Here is a 12,051-nt window from a genome sequence, read left to right as displayed (position 1 = left end):
ACGGTCCCCAGTCTGGAGCCTCCAGCAACGGTCCCCAGTCCGGAGCCTCCAGCGACGGTCCCCAGTTCGGAGCCTCCAGCGAACGTCCCCAGCCCGGGGCCTACGGCGAGGATCTGCAGTCCAGAGCCTCCGGCAATGATCCACGGATCAGTGTAAAGAAGAGTGGCGGCGTCCAGAACCAGAGCCGCCACCAAAGTTAGATGCCCACCCAGACCCTCCCATTTAGGTTTAGCGGCCGGGAGTCCACACCTTTGGGGGTTGGGGGTACTGTCACGCCCTGACCTTAGTTATCGTTGTTTTCTTTATGATTTCTGTTAGGTCAGGGTGTGACGAGGGTGGTTTGTTTAGTTTTGTATTGTCTAGGGGGTTTTGTATGTCTAGGGTTTTTTTGTAAGTTAGGTGTTTATATGTCTATGGTTGCCTAGATTGGTTCTCTATCAGAGGCAGCTGTTAATCGTTGTCTCTGATTGGGGACCATATTTAAGTAGCCATATTCTTGGGGTATTTTGTGGGTTGTTATTCTATGTGTAGTTGCCTGTTCTGCACTAGCCATATTAGCTTCACGGTTCATTTTGTTGTTTTTGTTAGTTTTGTTCAGTGTTCATTCTTTATTAAATAACTGTGCACGTTTACCACTCTGCGCCTTGGTCTCCTCATTATAACGACCGTGACAGATATTGTATCATAATAGCATGACAGCTTTCCAATAATACATGAATTTACATTTTTGGTTCACATACACTGAGCATACATTAGGAACACCTTCCTAATATTGAGTTGCACACCCCCTTCCCCCTGTTTTGCCTTCAGAACAGCCTCCATTCGTCTGGGCATGTACTCCACAAGGTGTCGAAAGCATTCCTCAGGGATGCTGGCCCATGTTGACTCAAGTTGGCTGGATCTCCTTTGGGTGGTGGAACATTCTTGATACACACGTGAATCTGTTAAGCGTGAAAAACCCAGGAGCGTTGAAGTTCTTGACACTCTTGGCATCTACTACCATACCCTATTCAAAGGCACTTCAATATTTTGTCTTGCGGCCTCCCGGGTGGTGCAGTGGTCTAAGGCACTGCATCACAGTGCTAGCTTGTGCCACTAGAGATTCTGGGTTCGAGCCCAAGCTCTATCACAGCCGTCCGCGACCGGGAGGTCCATGGGGCGGCGCACAATTGTCCCAGGGTCATCCAGGTTAGGGATGGTTTGGCTGGCAGGGATATCCTTGTCTCATTGTGCACTGGCGGGCTGGGCGAAGTGCACGCTGACCAGGTCGCCAGGTGTACTGTGTTTCCTCTGACACATTGGTGTGGCTGGCTTCCGGGTTGGATGTACGTTGTGTCAAGAAGCAGTGCGGCTTGGTTGGGTTGTGTTTCGGATGACGCGTGCCTCTCCTGAGTCTGTACGGGAGTTGCAGCGATGAGACAAGACTGTAACTACTACCAATTGGATACCATGAAATTGGGGAGAAAAAAAATATATATATATATTGTCTTAGCCGTTCACCTCAATCCATGTCTCAATTGTGTCAAGGCTTAATAATCCTTCTTTAACCTTCACCTTCATCTACACTGATCGAAGTGACATGATCGAAGTAACAAGTGACATGAGGGATGATAGCTTTCACCTTGATTAACCTGGTCAGTCTATGTCATGGAAAGAGCAGGTGTTCTTAATGTTTTGTATACTCTGTGTATATTTTGGAGGCTACTTATACAGAGAATTGGTATATAAAGTATATTTATAATTATTTGACAAATATTTAGGTTGACAATAACTCTATTACACAATTTCTGATATATTACATGCTTTACTCTTATTTTCCTGCATAAGTAAAATCAGGATTATGCCGATTCTGCCATTCATTCCAATTAGACTGGTTTGGATTTCTCCCTGAATAATATGGCTGACATCTTTACCCCATTTTGGAATTTTAAGTGTCCATGACATAGCCCCTCCAGAAATGTAGTAAAATCTCTAAGGTCACTGCTCCTGAGAATCCGAAGCCGGTCGCCATGGAGACTACCAGTCACAGGAAGTTACATCACAACAACATGTTAATTGAAACGTAGAAGGGGGGCCATTGTAAGTAACCTCGGAACCACTTCCTCCTGAAAACACATGGGCGGGTTTTTCATGTACCATGAGTATGCAGGATAGCTCATGCAAACCCTTCTGCAGGCATATGAGGCCAATATGAAGAACTGCACACACTGTATTATCACATCCTCTGTCTCTAAGTCTCTCTCTCAATTCAATTCAATTCAAAGTTCTTTATAGGCATGGGAAACATATGTTTACATTGCCAAACCAAGTGAAATAGATCATAAACAAAAGACTAAAAAAACATTTAGACATTACACACAAAACGCTCCAAGACAATATACATATTGTGACTATATACAGTGTTGTAATGATGTGCAAATAGATAAATACGGGCTGAATTTACAATTGTGTTTGTGGCAACAAGTCACAAATGTTGCTGCTGTGATGGTACACTGTGGTTTTTCAGCCAATAGATATGGGAGTTTATCAAAATTGGATTTGTTCTTTTGGGGTTTGTGTAATCTGATATGGTCATACATTTGGCAGGAGGTTAGGAAGTGCAGCTAGGTGTCCACCTCATTTTGTGGGCAGTGTACACATAGACTATCTTCTCCTGAGAGACACGTCTGCCTATGGCGGCTTCTCTCAATAGCAAGGCTATGCTCACTCAATCTCTCTCTCTCACTCTTTATCTCTCTCTCTCTAACTCTCTCACTATATCTCCCTTCTCTTTCTTTCTTTCTCTCTCTCTCATCTCTCTCTCCTCTCTCTGTCCCTCTCTCTCTCCTCTCTCTCTTCCTTCTCTCTCTCTCCCTTCTCTCTCTCTCCCTTCTTTCTCGCTCCCTTCTCTCTCTCTCCCTCCTCTCACCCTCTCTGTCTCTCTTTCCCTCCGTTCTCTTTCTCTTCTCCGAAGTGGTCTGCTCATAAAGTTCCAAAAATATTGTTACCTGTAAAATAATATGACCATTAACCACACAACCAGCAACTAGGAAACACTCCAAAAACCACCAGTATCAGACTGATGGACACAGTGACAGACCCAAAACATGGCCACTCCTCATCGTCTATAACTCTGCAGCTGGGTGAAGTTCTTTTTTCAGAGAACGAGTATAGAGTGTAACTTCCTTTTCAACTGACATACCGGAAGTCTTTTCTAGAACCGCAGCCCTCATCAAATGTTGTCTCTCTCTCTTCTCTGTGTGTTTTGGTGAGTCTAGCTATCTACCAGTCAGAGATAGATGAGGAGGACGTACAGCCAAAGGAAACAGACACAACTCCTAACAGAGATGTCTGGTGGTCCCCTCTCGTGCTTCTCCAAACAGGGAATACTCCTACTCTCTATCCTCCACTATGGTACGTTTTGTATGGATTATTTACTTTCTCCTCCTCATGTTTTTTACAGTATGTATAACATGTGTATGATAAAGTTATGAATGCAGTTAGCTTTCCCTAACTTCCTTGTTGGTTTTTGAATAGCGTGTGTTGAATGTGGAATGCCTTGTCAGTGATTGGTTGTATACCTCAAAACGTTTACTTTATTACTGTGTGATAACACCTCTGCCTATATTCAGATAAACATGTATGGTGTCTTTTAATGAAACACATTCGGTCTGTGCTGGTGTGGTTGGGCCAATAGCTTTTCAAATCAAATCAAATCAAATAAACATGTATTTGTCAAACGCGTCGAACACCTTAACGTGAAATGTTTATTTACAAATCAACAATGCAGAGTTTTAAACAAATAAGTAAGAAAATATTGGCAAAATAAACTAAAGGAAAAATCGTAACAAAATAAAATAACAATAACAAGGCTATATTCAAGGGTACCGAGTCAATGTGCAGGGGAAGTCAGTCAAGGTCATTTAGGTAATACAGTGCCTTGCGAAAGTATTCGGCCCCCTTGAACTTTGCGACCTTTTGCCACATTTCAGGCTTCAAACATAAAGATATAAAACTGTATTTTTTTGTGAAGAATCAACGACAAGTGGGACACAATCATGAAGTGGAACGACATTTATTGGATATTTCAAACTTTAACAAATCAAAAACTGAAAAATTGGGCGTGCAAAATTATTCAGCCCCCTTAAGTTAATACTTTGTAGCGCCACCTTTTGCTGCGATTACAGCTGTAAGTCGCTTGGGGTATGTCTCTATCAGTTTTGCACATCGAGAGACTGACATTTTTTCCCATTCCTCCTTGCAAAACAGCTCGAGCTCAGTGAGGTTGGATGGAGAGCATTTGTGAACAGCAGTTTTCAGTTCTTTCCACAGATTCTCGATTGGATTCAGTTCTGGACTTTGACTTGGCCATTCTAACACCTGGATATGTTTATTTTTGAACCATTCCATTGTAGATTTTGCTTTATGTTTTGGATCATTGTCTTGTTGGAAGACAAATCTCCGTCCCAGTCTCAGGTCTTTTGCAGACTCCATCAGGTTTTCTTCCAGAATGGTCCTGTATTTCGCTCCATCCATCTTCCCATCAATTTTAACCATCTTCCCTGTCCCTGCTGAAGAAAAGCAGGCCCAAATCATGATGTTGCCACCAACATGTTTGACAGTGGGGATGGTGTGTTCAGGGTGTTGCTTTTACGCCAAACATAACGTTTTGCATTGTTGCCAAAAAGTTCAATTTTGGTTTCATCTGACCAGAGCACCTTCTTCCACATGTTTGGTGTGTCTCCCAGGTGGCTTGTGGCAAACTTTAAACGACACTTTTTATGGATATCTTTAAGAAATGGCTTTCTTCTTGCCACTCTTCCATAATGGCCAGATTTGTGCAATATACGACAGATTGTTGTCCTATGGACAGAGTCTCCCACCTCAGCTGTAGATCTCTGCAGTTCATCCAGAGTGATCATGGGCCTCTTGGCTGCATCTCTGATCGGTCTTCTCCTTGTATGAGCTGAAAGTTTAGAGGGACGGCCAGGTCTTGGTAGATTTGCAGTGGTCTGATACTCCTTCCATTTCAATATTATCGCTTGTACAGTTCTCCTTGGGATGTTTAAAGCTTGGGAAATATTTTTGTATCCAAATCCGGCTTTAAACTTCTTCACAACAGTATCTCGGACCTGCCTGGTGTGTTCCTTGTTCTTCATGATGATCTCTGCGCTTTTAACGGACCTCTGAGACTATCACAGTGCAGGTGCATTTATACGGAGACTTGATTACACACAGGTGGATTGTATTTATCATCATTAGTCATTTAGGTCAACATTGGATCATTCAGAGATCCTCACTGAACTTCTGGAGAGAGTTTGCTGCACTGAAAGTAAAGGGGCTGAATAATTTTGCACGCCCAATTTTTCCGTTTTTGAAATGTTAAAAAAGTTTGAAATATCCAATAAATGTCGTTCCACTTCATGATTGTGTCCCACTTGTTGTTGATTCTTCACAAAAAAAATACAGTTTTATATCTTTATGTTTGAAGCCTGAAATGTGGCAAAAGGTCGCAAAGTTCAAGGGGGCCGAATACTTTCGCAAGGCACTGTATATACGTATATAGTAAGATAGTTGAAAAGGTTTCAAGTGGTCTTCAATGGACAAATAAATGGTGCACCGAAAGGAAATGAATTGAGGACAGAAGAATGGTTAGGAGAAATAATACATTGGAACACAGTTTCATGTCTTAGCCCGGTTTGTTTTTGGTATTTTATCCCTCGCTGAAAGAACAGGTGCAAACTATTCCTCTCTGTTTAGGGATCTGGGCTGAAGTCCCTCCGAAGGACCTGTATGGATTGAGGGGGGGTTCGGTGTGCCTGGCTGTAGCAGAACCACCGCAGGAGCTTAGAAGACAACGTTGGAAGGTCAATAGTACCATAATAGTTTCTGACAGAAAGGTCTCTCCTAAATACCAGGAGAAAGTGGAGTATAATCCACTGAACCACTCTCTGTGCATTAAGAATCTGAGTGAAAAAGACAGAGGAACTTACATTGCAACCTATGAGAAAAATTGGGAAGAGTTGACTACTACATACAGACTAACAGTACAGGGTGAGTTTGCTGCACTAAAGTCCACGATAGACAGTTATCAGCTTTTTTCTCATAGTTTGATTTAATTGTCTATGACTGTAGTGTTATTGACAACATTTTACACTTAATCATTTGTTAGACGTTGGAGAATGATTTTACAACTCTCTTTTTCTCTCTCCTGGTTGATCAGAGCCTATATCCACGGTGGTGATCCAGGAGGAGATCACGCTATTGGCCAACCAGTCCTGTTCAGTGTGGCTGCTGTGCAACGTGTCAGTCGGCTCCAACCTCTCCTACACCTGGGAGAGAGGGAATGAAACATACAGGGACGACAAGCAGATGCACTTCTCTCTGTCACCAGCAGACGGAGACATCAGTGTAACCTGCACTGCCTCCAACTCAGTCAGTGAGAAATCTGCCTCGGTAACAGTAAAGTGTAGTAATGACACAACCATCCCAGGTAACTAGATATAATAATAATCCACTTCATACACTTTTCAGTGTGCTGATAAGCTGATCTTATCAAATATAATGTCATATTCTCTTAATATTCTGTTAGACATGTTTTAGAGCTTAATATACAGTCACCTCCAAAAGTATTGGCTCCCTTGATAAAGATGATAAATACTGAGCATATAGTGTATGCTCAAAAAAAACACAAAGGCTCAGAGAAAGAGATTTTGTTTAACAATTAATTTTTTTTTTTCAAAAATATACTGTAGGTGCCAACATTATTGGCACCCCTTTTGTCAATACTCCTGCACCCTCCTTTGCGATGATGTAATGTTGCCTTTATGTTTGAAGCCTTTAATGTGGCAAAAGGTCGCAAAGTTCAGGGGGCCGAATACTTTCGCAAGGCACTGCACATTGGAACACAGTTTCATGTCTTAGCCTGGTTTGTTTTTTTGGTGTTTTATCCCTCACTGAAAAAACAGGTGTGAACTTTTTTTATTTTACCTTTATTTAACGAGGCAAATCAGTTAAGAACAAATTCTTATTTACAATGACGGTCTAGGAACAGTGGGTTAACTGCCTTGTTCAGGGGCAGAATGACAGATTTTTACATTTTCAGCTCTTGGATTCGATCTAGCAACCTTTCTGTTACTGGCCCAACGCACTAATCACTAGGCGACCTGCCGTGGGTGAGAGAAGTACGGAGTGCAATTGAGAATGCATCATCTATGGATCTGTTGGGGCGGTATGCAAATTGGAGTGGGTCTAGGGTGTCTGGGATGATGGAGTTGATGTGTGCCATAACCAGCCTTTCAAAGTACTTCATGATTAAAACCTGGTTGCCTCTGCCAGGACATGTACCACAAAATCAACATTTTGCAATGGCCATCTCAGTCTCTGAACCCCATTGAAAACCTGTGGTTTGAATTGAAGAGGACGGTCCATAGGCGCAGACGAAGGATATCATGAATCTGAGGCCTCCCAAGTGGCGCAGCAGTGTAAGGCACTGCAGTGCTTGAGGCGTCACTACAGATCCGGTTTGATCCCGGGCTAGGTCGCATCCGACCGGGAGACCCATGAGGCGACGCACAAATGGCCCAGCATTGTCCGGGTTAGGGGATGTCCTTGTCCCATCGCACTCTAGCAACTCCTGTGGTGGGCCGGGTGCATAAACGCTGACACAGTCGCCAGTTGTACAGTGTTTCCTCTGACACATTGGTGCGGCTGGCTTCCGGGTTAAGCGGGCAAGTGTGTCAAGAAGCTGTGCGGCTTGGCAGGGTTGTCTTTTGGAGGACGCGTGGCTCTCAACCTTCGCTTCTCCCGAGTCCGCACGGGAGTTGCAGTGATGGGACTAGACTGTAACTACCAATTGGATATCAAGAAATTGGGGAGAAGTTATCTTCGCAAGGGAAGGGTGCTGGAGTATTTAAAACAGGGATGTCGATCATTTTGACACCTATCTTTTTGAGAAGAAAATGTTTACTGAGCAAATGTGTTAGTATAAAATAATATCATTTCCCAAATCGTTTTGAGCATACAATGTAGCTCAGTATTTGAATGATTAATTTCATAGTCTTTTTTGCTCATCTTTATCAAGAGTTCAAATCATTTTGGTGGTGACTGTAGTTATACTCTATGGTCTAATAGCATAACATTGATATGGGTGTTGTTATTGACAGGGCTGGTGTGGTGTATCATCTGCATTTTAGTGGTGTTGACCCTCATTGTAGCGGTGGCAGTGTATTGCTGCAGGGGCCACTCTAACACGGGTATGTACTGCACAGGGCCCTCAACTTTATGAACTAACATTTCAGATGGCTCTGCAAGTATTCTGAGGATGATTATGATGTTGCATAAGGATAATTAGAGACTTTTGGCCTTGGAATATTAAGGAAATTGGAAAAAGAGAGAGGAGCCTCATAAGCGTCTCATTTATACTGTTTATGTTTGTGGATATCCTGTTTAGTATCGATCTGATTGGTTGATATTTTGTTCTTGTCAAACACAGTATATCAAAATGACAAGACAATATATGCGGATGTTAGGGCAGTACAATAAATAAAGATGTAAGTATGCATTGCCGTTATGTATCTGAATTTGTGTAAGCCCATGTATGTGTAGCCAACTGTAATTTCTGTTGCTGTGTATTTTCTGCACGTGCAGTATTTTGATGTTTTGTGCAGTGTTCATCCATTGTGTTTATGGGCTTAAGTACCTATTTCTGTTTTTATTCCAGACAAGAGGGACAGTGGATGATCTGGCTGAACCAAGACTGAACAAGGTGAGAGCGAGACATGAATGGTCATATCTGATATCGTTGAGCAAAAATCTAACAAAACAGTCTATGAGGGAATGGCAGGCCATGTAGTCTACTTTGGAAATGGTCTACCTTTCATGATGCTGAAACAGTTTCTTCTTGGTTGTTTGTCACATTTAGCCGCAGACTCTGTACGACGAGATCAAAGTTGGACGCCCAAAAGCGCCCTCTTCTGCCTACCAGGAAGTACTTGTGAGCTGAGCAGGATGTGTTCATAGGATGGGCCTTATATCTCTGCATCATCTGCATCCAAGGCTACAGTCTGTAGATGGATGTTACTGTTAACTTTTATCACGACTTGCACATTTCTGACATTTGCTGCTTATTTTTTTCATGATTGCAATCTTCTCCCTTTATTGTTCCTCATAGACAGTGGGGCAAAAAAGTATTTAGTCAGTCACAAATTGTGCAAGTTCTCCCACTTAAAAAGATGAGAGAGGCCTGTAATTTTCATCATAGGTACACTTCAACTATGACAGACAAAATGAGAAAAAAAATCCAGAAAATCACATTGTAGGATTTTTTATGAATTTATTTGCATTAAACAAAACTATAAACACACATACATTACAACAAAAACATTGTACATTAAAAACACAAATGTCTTAACTAAAAACAACTGGCCTAAAAACAATTACACTCTTCTATGATATATACATCGATCAAGTGTTTAAACTCCACCAACAAAACTTGATCATCACATTTTAAAATGTTCATGACAGAATTCCAGGACCACAGAGCTAAGTAACTAAAACTATTTACAGCGTGTCCTGTTGTAATTTTTGGTACTATTAGAAGCAAATCAGAATGGGACCGTAATTGATATTTATTTACTGACCTGACTAAAAAAAGAACAGAGATAAAATTGAATAATTATAGAGACACATTTTATTCATAATAAATGTATACATAACATTGCATTTCTGATTTACTGAACAATAATTGTTGTCTGATAAAAATAAATGCTGTTTAAAACTTTAAATAATGTTATTTAAAGTACATTTTGTGTCATACTTACTTCTCAGCAGTCACTGGGCCTGTTGTTGAGGAAGCTGGAGAGGGAGGGGTCAGGTTGTTGGTTGACAGGTCTATGTCAAAGTAATGACACAACCTCTTGTGAGGACAGAACACTAAAGCCCTGTATCCTGTCACCTGAATCAATTAATTCATTCATTAATGTCAAGAATCAGAGTAGAAAGGTCGTATCACTGAGGTTAGAGTCATCCAAGCTCATCAAACTCAAAGTTAACTCAATGGTGCCCCCACCCTCGGTCGTCCATCCATTCAGAGGCAGACACCTGTATCCAATACCGGTTTAGACCAGTACACCTGTTTCCAGAGGCGTCATGCCCATAAGGAGCACAGGGGCATGTGCCTCCTCAGATTTGTTCTGTAAGAAAATGTCATAATAATTCCATGTTTTTGTTGTTTCTCTGTAATACTACTAGCCACCTAGCAATTTTAAGAAGTTGACTTCAGCTAGCCCAGGTATGTTTCCAACCTGATAACTAGTTAAGAAGCTGGCTGCTTTTAGCAACGCTAGTAGCCTAATTTACACAATAGCATTGCTATTAGCTTGCAAAAAAACAGAATAGTCCGCCGAAAGCCAGAAATGAAATACAATTACATTTCAACTTTCTCTTCCAACCATAGGGTTGGTCCTTACGCAGGAAAAAACATCTAATAGAACATCAATTAAACAGACTTTCCAAACGTGGGTCTGTTCTACCCCTCGTACCCCTGCACATCGACTCAGTACTGATACTCCCAGTATATAACCATGTTATTACCTCGTACCCCTGCACATCGACTCAGTACTGATACTCCCAGTATATAACCATGTTATTACCTCGTACCCCTGCACATCGACTCAGTACTGGTACTTCCTGTATATAGCCATGTTATTACCTCGTACCCCTGCACATCGACTCAGTACTGGTACTCCCTGTATATAGCCATGTTATTACCTCGTACCCCTGCACATCGACTCAGTACTGGTACTCCCTGTATATAGCCATGTTATTACCTCGTACCCCTGTACATCGACTCAGTACTGGTACTCCCTGTATATAGCCATGTTATTACCTCGTACCCCTGCACATCGACTCAGTACTGGTACTCCCTGTATATAGCCATGTTATTACCTCGTACCCCTGCACATCGACTCAGTACTGGTACTTCCTGTATATAGCCATGTTATTACCTCGTACCCCTGTACATCGACTCAGTACTGGTACTCCCTGTATATAGCCATGTTATTACCTCGTACCCCTGCACATCGACTCAGTACTGGTACTCCCTGTATATAGCCATGTTATTACCTCGTACCCCTGCACAGACTCAGTACTAGTACTTCCTGTATATAGTACTACTTCCTGTATATAACCATGTTATTACCTCGTACCCCTGCACATCGACTCAGTACTGGTACTCCCTGTATATAGCCATGTTATTACCTCGTACCCCTGCACATTGACTCAGTACTGGTACTCCCTGTATATAGCCATGTTATTACCTCGTACCCCTGCACATCGACTCAGTACTGGTACTTCCTGTATATAACCATGTTATTACCTCGTACCCCTGCACAAACTCAGTAATGGTATTTCCTGTATATAGTCATGTTATTACCTCGTACCCCTGCACATCGACTCAGTACTGGTACTTCCTGTATATAACCATGTTATTACCTCGTACCCCTGCACAAACTCAGTAATGGTATTTCCTGTATATAGTCATGTTATTACCTCGTACCCCTGCACAAACTCAGTAATGGTATTTCCTGTATATAGTCATGTTATTACCTCGTACCTCTGCACAAACTCAGTAATGGTATTTCCTGTATATAGTCATGTTATTACCTCGTACCCCTGCACATCGACTCAGTACTGGTACTTCCTGTATATAACCATGTTATTACCTCGTACCCCTGCACAAACTCAGTACTGGTACTTCCTGTATATAGCCATGTTATTACCTCGTACCCCTGCACATCGACTCAGTACTGGTACTTCCTGTATATAGCCATGTTATTACCTCGTACCCCCATCGACTCAGTACCCCTGCACATCGACTCAGTACTGGTACTTCCTGTATATAGCCATGTTATTACCTCGTACCCCTGCACATCGACTCAGTACTGGTACTTCCTGTATATAGCCATGTTATTACCTCGTACCCCTGTACATCGACTCAGTACTGGTACTCCCTGTATATAGCCATGTTATTACCTCGTACCCCTGCACATCGACTCAGTACTGGTACTCCCT

At 42.1% G+C, this 12,051-nt stretch overlaps 1 protein-coding gene across 3 annotated transcripts; it reads left to right on the top strand.

Moving 5' to 3' along the window:
- Positions 1 to 2,970: 2,970 nt before the first annotated feature.
- On the top strand, positions 2,971 to 9,768 carry LOC124008616 (T-lymphocyte surface antigen Ly-9-like). 3 transcript variants are annotated; one of them, XR_006834120.1, is made up of 7 exons: positions 2,974 to 3,393; positions 5,740 to 6,033; positions 6,203 to 6,472; positions 8,145 to 8,234; positions 8,474 to 8,531; positions 8,702 to 8,746; positions 8,903 to 9,768. XR_006834120.1 is itself a non-coding variant. In XM_046320022.1 (6 exons), exons 1-5 carry the CDS (start codon positions 3,279 to 3,281, stop codon positions 8,719 to 8,721), a joined length of 789 nt encoding a protein of 262 aa, XP_046175978.1. In that variant the 5' UTR covers positions 2,972 to 3,278; the 3' UTR covers positions 8,722 to 8,746; positions 8,903 to 9,768. The 3 variants fall into 3 exon arrangements, 1 of the variants encoding a protein (XP_046175978.1); XR_006834121.1 differs by lacking the exon at positions 5,740 to 6,033 and having other exon boundaries at positions 2,971 to 3,393; XM_046320022.1 differs by lacking the exon at positions 8,474 to 8,531 and having other exon boundaries at positions 2,972 to 3,393.
- Positions 9,769 to 12,051: the final 2,283 nt, after the last annotated feature.

Source organism: Oncorhynchus gorbuscha, linkage group LG21, assembly GCF_021184085.1.
Source record: "Oncorhynchus gorbuscha isolate QuinsamMale2020 ecotype Even-year linkage group LG21, OgorEven_v1.0, whole genome shotgun sequence".
Classification (NCBI taxonomy): domain Eukaryota; kingdom Metazoa; phylum Chordata; class Actinopteri; order Salmoniformes; family Salmonidae; genus Oncorhynchus; species Oncorhynchus gorbuscha.
This window is presented reverse-complemented; position numbering and strand designations above follow the sequence as displayed.